The sequence below is a fragment of the Lithobates pipiens genome, unplaced genomic scaffold (assembly GCF_037356315.1).
Source record: "Lithobates pipiens isolate NorthernLeopardFrog02 unplaced genomic scaffold, aLitPip1_a1.2 Scaffold_13, whole genome shotgun sequence".
Taxonomy (NCBI): Eukaryota; Metazoa; Chordata; class Amphibia; order Anura; family Ranidae; genus Lithobates; species Lithobates pipiens.
In genome coordinates, this window is record NW_027507718.1 from 266,549,728 (window position 1) to 266,565,466 (window position 15,739).

The window sequence follows — 15,739 nt, forward strand, 5'->3', positions numbered from 1 at the left end:
CGAGGTGGCGCCATTTGTTTGAATGCAGAGGCCGAGCGTGACGTCGCGTGACCGAGCGTGACCATCGTGCCCGGCCTCTGAACGATCATAGAGAGTCTGGGGACCATCTGGTCCACCGGAAATCACTATGGTAAACATCTGGGGCCGGCGGATCCGTTCTCCAACTTACCGATGGCAGGGGTGAGTCAGTAGGAGCATGGCAGGGCAGCGGGAGGAGGGGGGGACATCCTCTCTCGACACCCGTAAGCAGGGCCGGACTTACCATTGGGCTTGACTGGGCTGAAGCCCATGGGCCCCGCCCAATAGTAGGCCCTGCCGAGTACTTGGCTCGACTACGCTCACAGTCATGCCCAGTCCTGACCTATGATGGACATAACACAGGGACTGGGCATGACTGTGAGCCGAGCCGAGTACACTCGGCTACTCTCAGCTCCGCTCAGGACTGCGGTGCCATTTTTAAACTTCAAGACTGCAATGACAAGGCTGCAAATGACACTGCGGCAAGGCTGCAAATGACAAGGCTACACTGACAAGGCTGCAAATGACACTGACAAGGCTGCAATGACACTGGATAAGGCTGCATTGATGGGCATTTAAATGTAATTTTTTTCCTTAAACTTCCCTTCTAAAAGTTTTTTTCCTTAAAATTCCCTCCTAAACTTGGGGTGCGTGTTATACGCCAGCACGTGTTATACGCCAGCACGTGTTATACACCGATAAATACAGTAATGTATAGAAGGTAATAGAAGGTAGGGCCTGAAAGTGACTCAAGCCCAGGGGCCCCCACCACCCTAAGTCCTGCCCTGCTAGATAATAATACCACAGCAACTGATGCAGTAACCAATTACTAGATTAACACCATGGGGGTTATTTACGAAAGGCAAATCCACTTTGCACTGAAAGTGCACTTGGAAGTGCAGTCTCTCTAAATATAAGGGGTAGATCTGAAATGAGGGGAAGCTCTGCTGATTTTATCATCCAATCATGTGCAAGCTAAAATGCTGTTTTTTATTTTCCTTGCATGTCCCCCCCGGATCTACAGCGACTTTACTTCCAAGTGCACTTTCAGTGCAAAGTGGATTTTCCTTTCGTAAATAAACCCCAATATCTCTAGTCTGTTAGTATATTGACCCAACTACTCTCATTTTGCATTATCCTGTTGGTACCAATTTGAGCACAGATTCTTCTGAACTGAACCTCTCCCCACATTGGGGTTATAGTATAAGTTAGTTTGTTTATGTTGTGCCCTGTTGCGGTATGTAGCCGCATCAGAAGAACTACCCCTGCGAGGGCAAAGTTTTGTCTCCTGCGTGGGCTAATTTTGTATGCTAATGAAAAATTTCATAAAAAAGATTTTTCAAAAAAAAAAAAAAGTTCCACTTTAAGGCTGCCTTCCCACAATTATGCTTGCCAGCTCTGCCCACAGTCGATGTGTGCCCCTACGCATGCAGCCTGGAGAGATATGTAATGGGAATATCCCAGGAGGCTGCCAGAGAAGAGACATGTCTTACCTAAGCGAGAACAGTAAAAGAGGGATGGGGAAATGCTGGATAACATTTTTTTTTTTTAAAGCAAACAGACAAAAAAATATATATATTCTGGGGTTTATATTAACCCTAAATCCATTTATTAGTATGTTGGCATCATGCCTCACTTTATACAGAGCAGTTTTTTAAGCAAATATTTTTTGAGAGTCCGTTGCACAGTTTTTTCGTTGGGAATCCTGCCAGTCGCATCACTTATTGTTCCAAACTAACAACACTAGGCCACAGCCTTGCATTTAGCAATAGCATTGTTAGCCTGCTATGTACACTTGGGCTCTTTCACATGGGAGGCCGGGAGCCAGTAAAAGCAGTCAGCCAAGTCATTTGCATTAGGAACCTACCCTAATGCAAATACATAGCTCCCAACTGTCCCTGATTTCGAGGGACTGTCCCTGATTTGGAGCAATGTCCCTCTGTCCCTCTTTCCTCCTCATTTGTCCCTCATTTTGGTCTGATCTATATAGTTGCATACAAAATGCACTTTTTATGTTTCAAAAGTTCCCAGTGCTAAACCTTTCATCTAAATTATAAATTGCTGCATTTGTACATTTTAAAAGCCAATATAAAGGAATAGTAGTGGTAAAAAAAAGTCAATTGTGGATTTAAATAACTTTTTTGGGTTAATTCTCCTTTAAGGGGGCATGGCAGGGGGCATGTCCTATGCCTACATACGTTTGCTAGTAGGTGTCCCTCATTCCCATCTCAAAATGTTGGGAGGTATGCAAATATTACCGTCTGTTCTTTGTGGCCGCGGCACTTTTAACTTCAGAGTTTGACAGACACCACGGCCTGTCAAACATGTTAACTGAGATCAATGGGACCACACTGTAACCACGGGTCAAACACTTGGCTCGCAGTTGTGTTGTGGTCTCATAATGTAGAATTGCTGTTCAGCAATTAAAAAAAGTTTTTTTAAAGGCAGCTGTAGTGCCTCTGGAATGCCTGTCAGCTGCTGCTATGCCACCCTGTGAAAAGTGATCCATTGCGGATCACTTTTCAGAGTAAGCACTGCCTCCTGTCTGACAGAAGCCTTTCAGTTGGTCGTTAGGTCACATGACCCAAAGACCTTTATCGTGTGCTCTCTGAAAGGGGTAACAAGTCCTAGGCATCCACCCCTTGGAGTGCCGAATCCAGAGGGAGCTCGTCCCAGCTTGTATGTTTGCTCAAAGTGAAAAAAGGTGTCGCTATGACCACACATCTGACCATCCCAGAGATCAATAGTGAATGGCAACCTCAGCCTGGACTTGAGCCAGGCCACATTCCCAATGTGTATCACTTCACCCCCCAAAGCTTAATAATGGGAGCACAGGCGGCAATAAAAACTGACAAGTGTTCTAATCCCCCTCCACTCTATCCAAAACTTTAAAAAAAAGGTTTTACCTTTAGTTATATTTTACCTACTTGCCGACCACCCTATAGCACTTTCACTGCCACAGGGCGGTCGCTGTGTGCAGTATTGCGTATGTGACCCTGCACTTCCGGGTAGGGGGGCATGAATGCGTGCCTCTGGTGGCTTGCTCCCACGGTGATTACACACACCAGGACATGATCAGTGGGTACTGCGGACTCGATGTCCGCTGGCACCTGCCAGTCATCAGCCACAGACCAAAAATATGTAGCAGAATGCATATTGGCCTAAATTGATGAAGAAATTTTTTTTTCAAAATTGTCGGTCTTTTTTGTTTGTAGTGAAAAAAATTAAAAAACACAGAGGTAATCAAATATCAGCAAAAAAAAGCTCTATTTGAGGAAAAAAAGGACATCAATTTTATATGGGTACAGTGCCACAATTGTCAGTTAAAGTAACGCAGTGCCGTACCACAAAAAATGGCCTGTTCAGGAAGGTTTGTAAATCTTCTAGTTAAATAATGTTTGTTTTTTTTGACAATGAAATATACTGTATGTTTTATTGGTAGATGATATGATTGTATGAAAATGGAAAATTCCTATCAAAATACTTACCGGAATTTTCCTTTCCTGATGGACTCCATGGCAGCAACGTGTGGGTTAAGTCCCGCCTCCACTACCCTATAGGACACTACTCCCATAAATCTTTGCTCCCTACCCCTGGCCGTGTTCGGTAACTAGCCTACTCCAGCCATTTGGGAGGGAACTCCTGCTGCCATGGAGTCCATCAGGAAAGGAAAATTACGGTAAGTATTTTGATAGGAATTTTCCATTTTCCTGACAGACTCCATGGCAGCAACGTGTGGGAAATAACTCGCCAAACACACCCGGGTGGGCAAAATGCTGAACAAAAGATTTATTTAACACTGTCGGCCGACAGGACTTTCAAACCAAAATCAACAGAGGATAAAGATGCTGGCTCAACACAATAGTGAGACATGAAGGTATGAATTGAAGACCAGGAGGCCGCTCTGCATATTACATCAGGCGCAACATGACGCGAAGCCGCCCATGAGGTTGAGAGACTTCTGGTAGAGTGAGCTGTAACCGCCTCAGGAGGAGCCAAGCCCTTCTCTCTATAAACCCATTGGATTGCCTGGACCACCCAAGCAGCAATGGATCTAACGGAGGCCTTAGCGCCTCTATTTTTCCCGTTAAATAGCACGAAGAGGAAGTCAGATTGACGAAAAGAAGCTGTAACATCCAGATATTGTTTTAGAGTAACTCCCAAATCGAGTGGATGTGGATCCTGACTTCCAGCAGAATTGAAGGTAGGAAGAGTGATTTCCTGGTTTTCATGGAAAACAGAGGTAACCTTGGGATTTGTCCCCAACATCGGAATTAGGACTACCCTATCTGAAAAGAAGGTGAGAAAAGGTTCCTTTGCGCCTAGAGACTGAGAGTTCCTTTGCCCCTCAATATTTCTGAGGGACTCCTTAACAACTTTTTCCACCAGGGTTTTAAGTTGTTGATCCGCGTCACCCCTTTCATTGGAAGCCTTGGCGTAGCAAGGATCGCATAAAGATTTTCCTGCCGGTACAAGAGCTCTGCACCCCCAACAGGCACTAGCTGAGTGACTAGATTGAGTCCTCGAGGCGTGCGACCGTTCCTCACTACGGTGTCCTGATCTTGAGGAGGAACCATAATGTTTTGATTTGGAAGAGGAGTGCCGGTGATGCGACTTGGAGGAGTCGCTCCCTCTGTGAGAGCTGTGATGCTGTTCTGACCTGGAAGGGCTGAAACAGGAACAAGACAAGAAACCACAAGAGACAATACATCAGGACAGAGCTAACCGATAAATACCCCTCCCCCACCAGACCTTCAGGTGATCATTAAAAATACCTTTTATGAGAGGGCTGGCCACAAACAGGCGGTAAACAATCCATGTCCTCAGCGATATCCATAAGCGCTGAAAAGATGACAAGGGATCAGTGCAAGGGACAGGGAAGGGATAGCCACCCTGCCCCAGAATGCCACTTACCAGTAGATGCAACACAGAGGTAGGGGGAAGTCACCGCAACAGCCCGCAAGCATTACCAAAGCTTGCAGACTAATTCCCCGTTTAAATAGCCCGCCCCTGTGATGTCACCACCGTGCCTGTGCGCATGCGTGAAACCAAGCCTCGATCTCAACCGCATTTGCGCATGCGCAGTACGGCCGAAAACGCAAACCCCGAAGTAGAACGGCGGCTGGAACGCGGAAGAACCAGCCGCCATTGCCTGCACATACAAACAAACATAAAAAACTAAGACAGATAAAAGATACAAAAACTGCTGCCATAATGAACTTATAGAACCTCTCACCACTCCCACCACGATCGATCACTCGGCCGAAGGTAAGGTAAGATGACACCGGACTTTCCAGGGGGCAAAAACAGTTCACCTGCTAATAGCTGGCTATCCGACCAATGCGCAGCCTGCCTGCCAGTGGCCAGGACATGGGCTTCTTCACAGCGCCTCTTCCACTGCCCACTCCATACCCTGCTAATAGCTAGGGCTTAGCGGAGTAATGCGACTTTCCAGACCCAGAGTCGCAGACCGGCCGACCTCGATCGTGGGGATGATAAATCATCAGGTAGAAAGACCACCTCTGGGTCCTTCGGAGGAGGACAAAAAAAGAACACGGCCAGGGGCAGGGAGCAAAGATTTATGGGAGTAGTGTCCTATAGGGTAGTGGAGGCGGGACTTAACCCACAAGTTGCTGCCATGGAGTCTGTCAGGAAATACACTATTGGATATCTCCTACCACTGCTAGTTAGGTAGTTTTGTTACTCTCAGGGCTGGATTCCGTGGATGACAGAGCTTTATTCACCATTATGCCGCGTATACACGATCAAACAAGCGGGTGGAAAAGTCCGGCAAAATCAAGTCCGCCAAACAATCCCCCCCCGTGTGTAGCCTTCGGCATACTTTTTTGACCCGAAAGTACGGCGGACTTAGAATGCCGTGTTGCACTCCAATCTTCCCGCCGGACTCACATTTCGGCAGACAATCCGGCCGTGTGTATGCCAGTCCGCCGTACTTTTGAAATGAGCGGACTTTTCCCGCCCGGAGAAAAGTCCGCTCATTTCGAGCGGGTCTCCAGGTAGGCGGGGCCTGCGAAGGAGACGTCGCTGGACCCGCCGCCTGGTATGGACTTAAAGGGGAACCCCAACGCCCCCCCAAGTCCACAACAGACCCTTGTCCGAGCACGCTACCCGGCCGGCCAGGAAAGGGGGGGCGAGCGAGCGGTTGTCAGGGGCTGCGGGCGGGGGGCTTATCGGAATCCGGGAGCCCCCTTTAATAAGGGGGCCCCTGGATACCGGCCCACAGAAGTGTATGGTGTAAAGTTTCTCTTAGATTGTTGTGTGATTGTTCCAGGTCTACAACTGAGCGGTATCAAACCCAGACACATTCATGGAAGGAGCTTTTTTAGAAGATCAGCAAAGATAACCCTGATATTTTCTGTGAAGTCTCCATATGCAGTAGCTGTAGCCCCCAACTAACCTGGCTTGTGGGTGTTGTTTGCAGACACGTCATATGTTCCTGGGCCCACATTTTCCCGAGTGCTGCCCAAAGTAACAGCAAGCGTTCGTGGTGCACGGTCATACATGGTAGTCTGAATGTAGAAGACAATATTCCTGAGGAAAGAAAACCAATATTGATGAGCTCATGCTGTACCATACTATCTTCCTTATTAAGCACTATATTAAAAGTAACCTCTACTGGGAGAAAAACAGGGACTCATCTTCCACTTTTTAAGTTGGTGGCAAGGCTCTCATATGCCCTGTACACACGATCGGGCTATCTGGTGGACTTGGTCCACCGGACAATCCGCCCGTGTGTGGGCTCCGGCGGACTTTTTATTTTCAAAAGTCTGGCGGACTTAGAAGGAACTTTTGACTCAAAATTATCCGCTGGACATGGCAGTCCGGCGGACAATCCACCCGTCTGTGTGCTAGTCCGCCGGACTTTTGAAATGAACGGACGTGCCCACACGGAGAAATGTCTGTTCATTTTGAACGTGGCTCCAGGTAGCCGGGACTAGAGAAGGAAGTGAATGTCGCCGCCTCCATCGGCAAGATTGACACCTCGCTAGCCCCGTCACCTGGTATGGATTTAAAGGGGAAGCTCTACGCTGAAAAAACGGTGTGGGGGTCCCCCCAAATTCCGTAGTAGATCTTTATCCGAGCACGCAGCCCAGCTGGTTAGGAAAGGGGGTGGGGACGAGCGGATGGCCCCCCTCCTGAGCCATACCAGGCGGCGTGCCCTCAACATGGGGGGATGCTTTGGGGAAGAGGGGCCCTGCGGCCCCCCCACCCCAAAGCACCTTGTCCCTATGTTGATGAGGACAAGGGCCTCTTCCCGACAACCCTGGCCATTGGTTGTAGGGGTCTGCGGGTGGGGGGCTTATCGGAATCTGAGGGCCCCCTTATTAAATACCGGCCCCCCACCCTATGTGAATGAGTATGGGGTATGATGTACCCCTACCCATTCACCTGGTGAAAAAACAACACAAGTTTTTTAAATAATTTATTAGACAGCCCCGGTGGTCTTCTCTTCTTCCGTCTTGGGGGGTCTTCTCGCCGAACTCCTCCGCTATCTTCTGCTAGCTCTTTCACTAGCGGAGGAGCCCGGCTTTCATCTTCATCGTCGCCGCCACCATCCAGGGGTCTTCTTCTGACTTCGGGGGTCTTGTCCCGCTCTTCGGTTCTTCTTGCCGGGCCTCCTCTATCTTCTTATAGCTCTTTTACTAGCGTTGGCCCGGTCTTCGGTCGCCGCCGCCGCCGCCTTCTACTCTTCTCTTCTTCTCTTCTTCCTTGTGATGTTGACACAATGCTCTCTCTGGCCGCAATGGCAGGGATGCATTGTGCGGTGACTTATATAGGGACAAGGGGCGGGGTCAACGGGTGATGTCACATGAAGAGAAGAATGCGGCAGCGGTGACAAAAGACCAGGCCAACGCTAGTAAAAGAGCTATAAGAAGATAGAGGAGACCTAGCAAGAAGAACCGAAGAGCGGGACAAGACCCCGAAGTAGGAAGAAGACCCCCGGATGGCAGCGGGGAGGATGAAGAAGAAAGCCGGGCTCCTGCGCTAGTAAAAGAGCTAGCAGAAGATAGTGGAGAATTCCGGCGAGAAGACCCCCCAAGACGGAAGAAGAGAAGACCACCGGAGCTGTCTAATAAATTATTTTAAAAACTTGTGTTGTCTTTTTATTTACGCTTTTTTTCACCAGGTGAATGGGTAGGGGTACATCGTACCCCATACTCATTCACATAGGGTGGGGGCCTGGAGCCACGTTAAAAACTAACTGACTTTTCTCCGTGTGTGGGCAAGTGCGTTCAATTCAAAAGTCCGGCGGACTCCCACCATAGTCCAGTGGCTTGTCCGCTGGACCTAGCCCGCTGGAAAAGTCCGGTCGTGTGTGGGCGGGTCCGCTCCTTCGGTAAGTCCGGCGGACCTCAGCTGCAAAGTCTGGCGGTTTGTCTGCCGGATGGTCCAATCATGTGTACGCGACAATACTGATCCTCTCATTCCAACACTTCCTGAGCCACTGACCTGAAACCAGAATTCAGCTGTTGTAGTATGAATTTCTCCGCCCAGGCCAGAAGAAAGCAGGACTGGTGAAGGGGATCCATGCTGTGCAGTAGAGAAACGATCTCACAGTTTCTGCAGTTCTCATGTAATTGATTTTAGACATCAAGCTCTTAACTGCCACCTCTGGCTACTATGTGCATGTGCACCCCTCGTGTGAATGTGATCTGCCTGTACTATGCTTCTCAGCAACATGTCAGCTTTGTAAAAACAAGCTGGGACCAGGTAGGAAGTTACAAGTTGGGTGTTGTGAAGGACATGGAGGGGGCTGTTTGTGTACAGGGAGGGGCCAGAGGCTTGTGTACAGACTTGTGTATGTGGGGCTGCCATATATAAAGGTGTGTGTGTGGGGGGGGGGGGTGGCTGAATATATATACAGGTGTGTATTTGGGGGGGTGGCTAACATATATACAGATGTGTGTGTGTGAGGGGCGCTAACATATATACAGGTGTGTGTGAGGGGCGCTAACATATATACAGGTGTGTGTGAGGGGCATTAACATATATACAGGTGTGTGTGGGGGGGTGCTGACATATATACAGGTGTGTGTGGGGGTGCTGACATATATACAGGTGTGTGTGTGGGGGGGGCTGACATATATACAGGTGTGTGTGGGGGGGTGCTGACATATATACAGGTGTGTGTGGGGGCGCTGACATATATACAGGTGTGTGTGTGTGGGGCTGACATATATACAGGTGTTGGGGGGTGCTGAGATATATACAGGTGTTGGGGGGTGCTGACATATATACAGGTGTGTGTGGCTGACATATATACAGGTGTTGGGGGGTGCTGAGATATATACAGGTGTTGGGGGGTGCTGACATATATACAGGTGTTGGGGGGGTGCTGAGATATATAAAGGTGTTGGGGGGTGCTGACATATATACCAGTGTTGGGGGGTGCTGATATATATATAGATGTGTGGGGATGCTGACATATATACAGGTGTTTGGGGGGTGCTGACATATATATAGGTGTTGGGGGGGTGCTGACATATATACCGGTGTGTGTGTGGGGGGGTGCTGACATATATACCGGTGTGTGTGGGGGGGTACTGATATATATACCGGTGTGTGTGGGGGGGCTGACATATATACAGGTGTGATGGGGGGCTGAGTGCATACAGGTGAGGTGGCCGGCCTGCGGATTCAGTAGGATGGCCCATAGGCAAGCCCTGGGGAATGTTGGTGGGGAATGTTGGTGGGGAATGTTGGTGGTCAGGCTTGGGGGGTGGGGACCCCAAGTCAAAAGCTGTGTAAGGGGCCCAAAAATTTCTTATGGCTGCCCTGCCCCCACACTCCCACTGCCTTCCACGCCTTTATCGGGATCTCCCATCCCACTGGGAGTGCATATCGAGCAGCCGGCACTTCCACCTGCTGATCACAGAACTGAACAATGACCAGATCGGCTTTGTTCAACTCCATGATATAGCAACCAGGAAGCAATGATGTCACATGACTTCTGGTTTACCCAAGTGTAAACGGCGCCATTTTTAAAAAAGAAAAGCATTTGATCACACTGATCTTGGTGTGATCAAATGCTTTTAAGGGCAGAGGAGGGATCTGGGGTCTTATACACCTCAGATCTTTCCATAAAGAGTACCTGCCACATGCCTATTGCTGTCACAAGGGATGTTTACATTCCTTGTGATAGCAATAAAGGTGATTTTAAAAAACATAATGCAGCAGTATAAAAATAAAATAAATAAGTAAATAAAAATGTAAACTGCCCACCCCCCCCCCCCCCCCCCCCCCCCGTGCTCACACGCAAAGCTGAACACAGGCATCGGACCCGCACGGAAACAGCGATCATTCCACACATGTGAGGTATCACTGTTTTACCCGCCAGATCATGGCAGTAATTCTAGTACCAGAGCACCTGTGTAAATGTAAAGTGGTAACCTGTAAAGGCTTTTAAAGCATTGCCTATGGATAGTAAAATCGACGTTGTTTGTTGCTGTCGCACGGGCGTGCGCAATTTTCAAGTGTGCCATGTTTGGTATCTGTTTACTCGGAGTAACAACATTTATTGTGCTTTTTTTTGCATTCATATATATATTTTTTTTTTTTAAGTCAATTTTTTTTTAATTACGTTTGAAAAACCGCTGCGCAAATACCGGGGCGACATAAAAAAGTAGCAACGCCCACCAATTTATTCTCTAGGTCCTCTGCTTTAAAAAAATATATATAATGTTTGATGGTTCTAAGAAATTTTCCAGCAAAAAGTGCTGGAAAGGCCCTGGGGGTGACGTGGTTAAAGATGGTGGTGCTGTGGGGGCAGATCATACATATGAGGGGGGCTGAAGTTCCTTTTTAAAAGTTTGCTTTTGAGTTTATCACTGTACTGTAGGACACTATAGGGGAGCAAGAGAGATTACTTGCTGATACAATATGTATGAAGACATGAGAAAGGGTGGGGGGCCGGATCTCAGTGTGTTGTACCCCGCACACATACAGGACATAGAATGACTTACAGGTCGGGGTGCTGGCTGTGTGTACACGGGATGGGGTGTCCAGGCTCCGGTGTTCTATCTCACCTCCTTTGTGCTGATCACACAATGACACCTGTCTGCGTACGCAGCGAGACGCGTCTCCATGGAAACCAGAGGAGTCACCGCTCACTGTACACACCGGTAATCGGGGCTGCAGTACAGAGCACATTCCACCACTGCAGGATCGATCCCTCCCCTCTGCCCAGCTCTGATCATCCCCTACACACAAGTCTTCTGAGTCAGGGATTCATATATACAGGATAAAAATTAAATATATATATATATATATATATATATATATATATATTTATATTTATATATATCCCCTTATATATCGCTATACATTTAGAGAGAGAGAGAGCTATATATATATATATACATATATATATATATATATATATATATATAATTTTTTTTTAACTCCCCCGCCCCCTCTACTGACCATTTGATTTTTAAGAGCGACATCTAAATTAAAACAAATCATTACAATATATATTTCTTTTTTTTATATCAAATCTTTTTTTTTTTTTTTTTTTTATTATACGTTATATATATATCAAATAAGTTCAATAAATATCTGAAGCTATTAAATGATATAGTGTATAAGAAAAGGAAAAAATCTATATTTCTTTGATTAAAAATGTATCTTGGTAAACCAGATTTTAATAACTAAGCTCATCCAATATTTGGGGGATTTTATTAGGAAGACTTGCTCTTTAGTGACCAATTCCACATACCTGCTCCAAACATGATGACTGGAAGGGAAAGACAGAGCTGATTTGATTCAGTGCAGTAGATTTTCTACCCACATTCATACTAGTTAATAATTCAGGATGAAACTCAATCCACACAATGAAGAATCACCAACTCAATCTAATCAAATAAATTGTGTGGTTAGGACGCCACCAGAGGGAGCTATTTTCTCACAAATGCAAGACTCCGTCAGTGCCAGAGATACTTTGCATATATACAGTATGTATTAGGTTAGAGGCGCCTTACACACATATAGTATGTACTAGTGGTGCACCGAAATAAAAATGTTGGTACCGAAACCGCCAGTTTAGGACGCACTTGGCTGAAACCGTAAAAAAATATATACATTTTTATAAATAATTGTATTATATTCGACTTTTTAATTAATATTGTGAATTTAAATGAATATGACTTTATTGACAGCCATTATAGGCATCTTTTGTAGTGGTGTTAAAAATCCTGCTTGCTGCATTTTTGGTGCATATTTGGCAAACCGCACCAAGAACGCACCCATCCATTGAAAAGCACTGAAAACACAGCAAGAACGCATCAAAAATGCACCTGTGTTGCATTTTTGATGCATTCTTTGAGTCACATGACCTGTGAAAAAACTAAAAGGTAAAATTGTGTCAAAATCACTGTAAAATCACGTCAAAATATTATTGGCACTTTTTTTGTTCTTTCAGCACAATGCTGAAGGCGGCCGAACTCTTGGTGCATCACTAGTATGTACAGTATGTGTTTGGATCAGACTCACATACATAGGCATTTGTTTAACCGCTTGTTGACCAGTCGCCTTCATTATATTGCGGCAGGTTGGCTCTCCTGCGTGAATTGCCATAGATGTACGTTGGGCGCTTCAAGAGCTATAGGGGGCGCGCAATGCTGGAGGCTGATGCGTGCGGCCGGTGTCAGCGATGTCCACTGGCCACCCGCGATCTCTCCACAGAGAGCCAGAACGGGGATCTGTCAATGTAAATAGACAGATCCTCGTTCTGACAGGGAAGTAGAGAGAGATCTGCTGTTCCTAGTAATCAGGAACAGCAATCTCTCATTACTCCCAGTCAGTCACCCCCCCCACACAGTTAGAAACACCTCTCTAGGGAACACATTTAACCCCTCAATTGCCCCCTAGTGTAAACCCCTTTCCTGCCAGTGACATTTACACAGTAATCAGTGTATTTTTATAGAACTGATCGCTGTATAAATGACAATGGTCCCAAAAAAGTGTCAAAAGTGTCCGATCTGTGTGCTGCAATGTCATAGTCCCGCTAAAAATTGCAGATCGCCTCCATTACTTGTAAAAAATAAATAAATAATAAAAATGCCATATACTATCCCCTGTTTTGTAGATCCTATAATTTTTGCGCAAACCAATCAATATACGCTTATTGCAATTGTTACCAAAAATATGTAGAAGAATACATATTGGCCTTAAACTGATGAAGACATTTTTTTTTGTGGAGGGGTGGGGGGGGGGGGGGGTATTTATAATAGCAAAAATTTAAAAATATTGTTTTTTTTTTTAAATTGTGAATTTTTTGGTTTATATCGCAAAAAATAAAAACCGCAGAGGTGATGAAATACCACCAAAAGAAAGCTCTATTTGTGGGAAAAAAAAGGACATACATTTTGTTTGGGTATAACACTGCATGATCGCGCAATTGTCAGTTAAAACGACGCAGTGTCATATCTAAAAAAAATGGCCTGGTCATTAAACCCAAAAGTGGAACTTTCGCTCTTTGTACTCCCCCCCCCTCCGGTGCCACATTTGGCACCTTTTGGGGGGGGGGGGGGAAGCATACCTGTCTTTAACAGGTATGTTTTCCCCACTTTCGGGAGCCTTAGCCGAGGGTATTGACGTCACGGCTGGGGCACCCTCCTCCCCCCTCCTCCTCCCCCTGTCGCCGGGCCAGTAAGAGAGGAATGGAGCCTGGCGCAAGAGCAGTAGGGACCCGACATGAAGCCAAAAGGCTACACTGCTGGGTTTCCTTACTCACAACGGAGGCAGAAGCATCTGACAGCTGATGGAAACATTAGCTGTGGTGCCGACACCGCTGGACTCCAGGACAGGTAAGTGTCCAATTATTATTTTAATTTTTGCAGCGGTGGGCGAACCTCTGCTTTAAGGTGGCAAATCTCTCCGATCCTTAAATGGTTAAATCAACCTCATGTAGCCCAGAGAACTGGCCCTCTGCCAACAGGATATGGCTGTAAGCCTATAGGTAAATAAGATAACTAGAAGCTTTGCTAAGTGGAAGAGTGGGTCTGATAATGATGTTGGCACGTTGCAGTGCCTCCACCAAGAATAGGGCCTCAGTGAACAGAAATTAATCAGTAATCTCGGAAATTAAAGTATTCTGTAACTAAAGGCAATTTAAAAAAAAATGGGGATAGAGGGAAGAGGGATTAGAACCCTCATCAGTTTGTATTGCTGTCTGTGCCCCTGTTAAGGAGATTCACCCTCTCTATCTGTCCTGTCTACAATTATCATTGAAAGTGAAAATAAATAAAAAGAAAACCCAAATTTTGGGGTGTCCCCACAAACATAATAGAGAGAAAACCTTACTATAGGGACACTAGTTCTGGTGACCTGGGGGTCCCCAAGGAATTATCTTAACCACTTACCTACTGGGCACTTTTACCTCCTTCCTATCCAGGTAAATTTTAAGCTTTCCACGCTCTCACACTTTGAATGACAATTGCGCAGTCATGTAACACTCTACCCAAATGGCATTTTTATCATTTTTTTTCACACAAATATAAATTTCTTTTGGTGTTATCTAATCACCACTGGGTTTTTTTTATTTTTTGCTAAACCAACAACAAACAGACCGAAGATTTTGAGAAAAAAAAAAAGTGTTTTATTTGTATGAAAAAAATGATAAAAATTTCATTTGGGTACACTGTTGCATGACTGTGCAATTTATGCAGCGTCTGTCTTTGTGCGAGAGACCTAAAGACAAGATAAGCAGTCACAAGGGTATCTTCTAACTGTTGGTTGACCAGCTTGGAATGGAGCCGACAGGAACTGTGGTGTGGCACCAGAATTCAGAGTCAGCCAATCTACTCTGTGCTGTCTATCCCTAGTAGTTTATAAAAGTATTAGATCTGGATGAAAATACAACAGCAGCAACTCCATGCACACGTGATTCAGTTCTCTCTCAGTCTACTTCCTGGAAACTCCCCATTTATACATCCTCTAATCTGAGGTTTCTGATCCAGCGAGCAGGGACTAGAATTTATGTATATAGTTATATAGTTACATAGTAGGTGAGGTTGAAAAAAGACACAAGTGTATCAAGTCCAACCTATGTGTGTGATTATGTCAGTATTACCTTGTATATCCTTGTATGTTGCGGTCATTCAGTGCTTATCTAATCGGTTTTTTTTAATTATCGATGCTCCCCGCTAAGACCACAGCAGGAATTCCACATCCTTGCCCTTACAGTAAAGAACCCTCTATGTAGTTTAAGGTTAAACCTCTTTTCTTTTAATTGGCCACGAGTCTTGTTAAACTCCCTTTCCCCAAAAAGTTTTATCCCTATTGTGGGGTCACCAGTATGGTATTTATCAATTGAAATCATATCCCCTCTCAAGCGTCTCTTCTCCAGAGAGAATAAGTGAAGAAGAAGTCTGAAGAAGTCACGTGATCGTGACGAACACGCGTCGGAGAACGAGACACTGGAAGTGACGTTTTACGAGCTCGCCGCTCGTCTTTGTTTGTGCTTACTTTTACCATTTTAATGTGAGTAACCTGTGAATTTATTTTAATAAACATTAAAATAAACAATATCACACTATCAAGCATCCCTCTTTGCCCCGTCTATGAGGTCCACCCACTTTATTGATGAGAAAGGAGAGGTTGTAATTTTCATCCCAAATACATCCAGAGATGATCAGGTAACAGTGCAATCGCCCAGTGGATACCCCATGTGGGGACACTCTTCTGCTGTGACCTTACA

At 45.8% G+C, this 15,739-nt stretch overlaps 1 protein-coding gene across 1 annotated transcript in view; it reads right to left on the reverse strand.

The window, feature by feature from the left end:
• STPG2 (sperm tail PG-rich repeat containing 2) overlaps positions 1 to 11,143 on the reverse strand; it is a 980,631-nt gene extending 969,488 nt beyond the window's left edge. Inside the window, exons 1-2 of the mRNA XM_077476582.1 lie at positions 11,004 to 11,143; positions 6,437 to 6,570 (exon numbers count right to left, since the gene is read on the reverse strand). Of these exons, the coding sequence (XP_077332708.1) occupies positions 6,437 to 6,542 (106 nt within the window). The 5' untranslated portion in view covers positions 6,543 to 6,570; positions 11,004 to 11,143. The remainder of the gene's footprint in view (positions 1 to 6,436; positions 6,571 to 11,003) is intronic.
• Between the last annotated feature and the right edge of the window lie 4,596 nt (positions 11,144 to 15,739).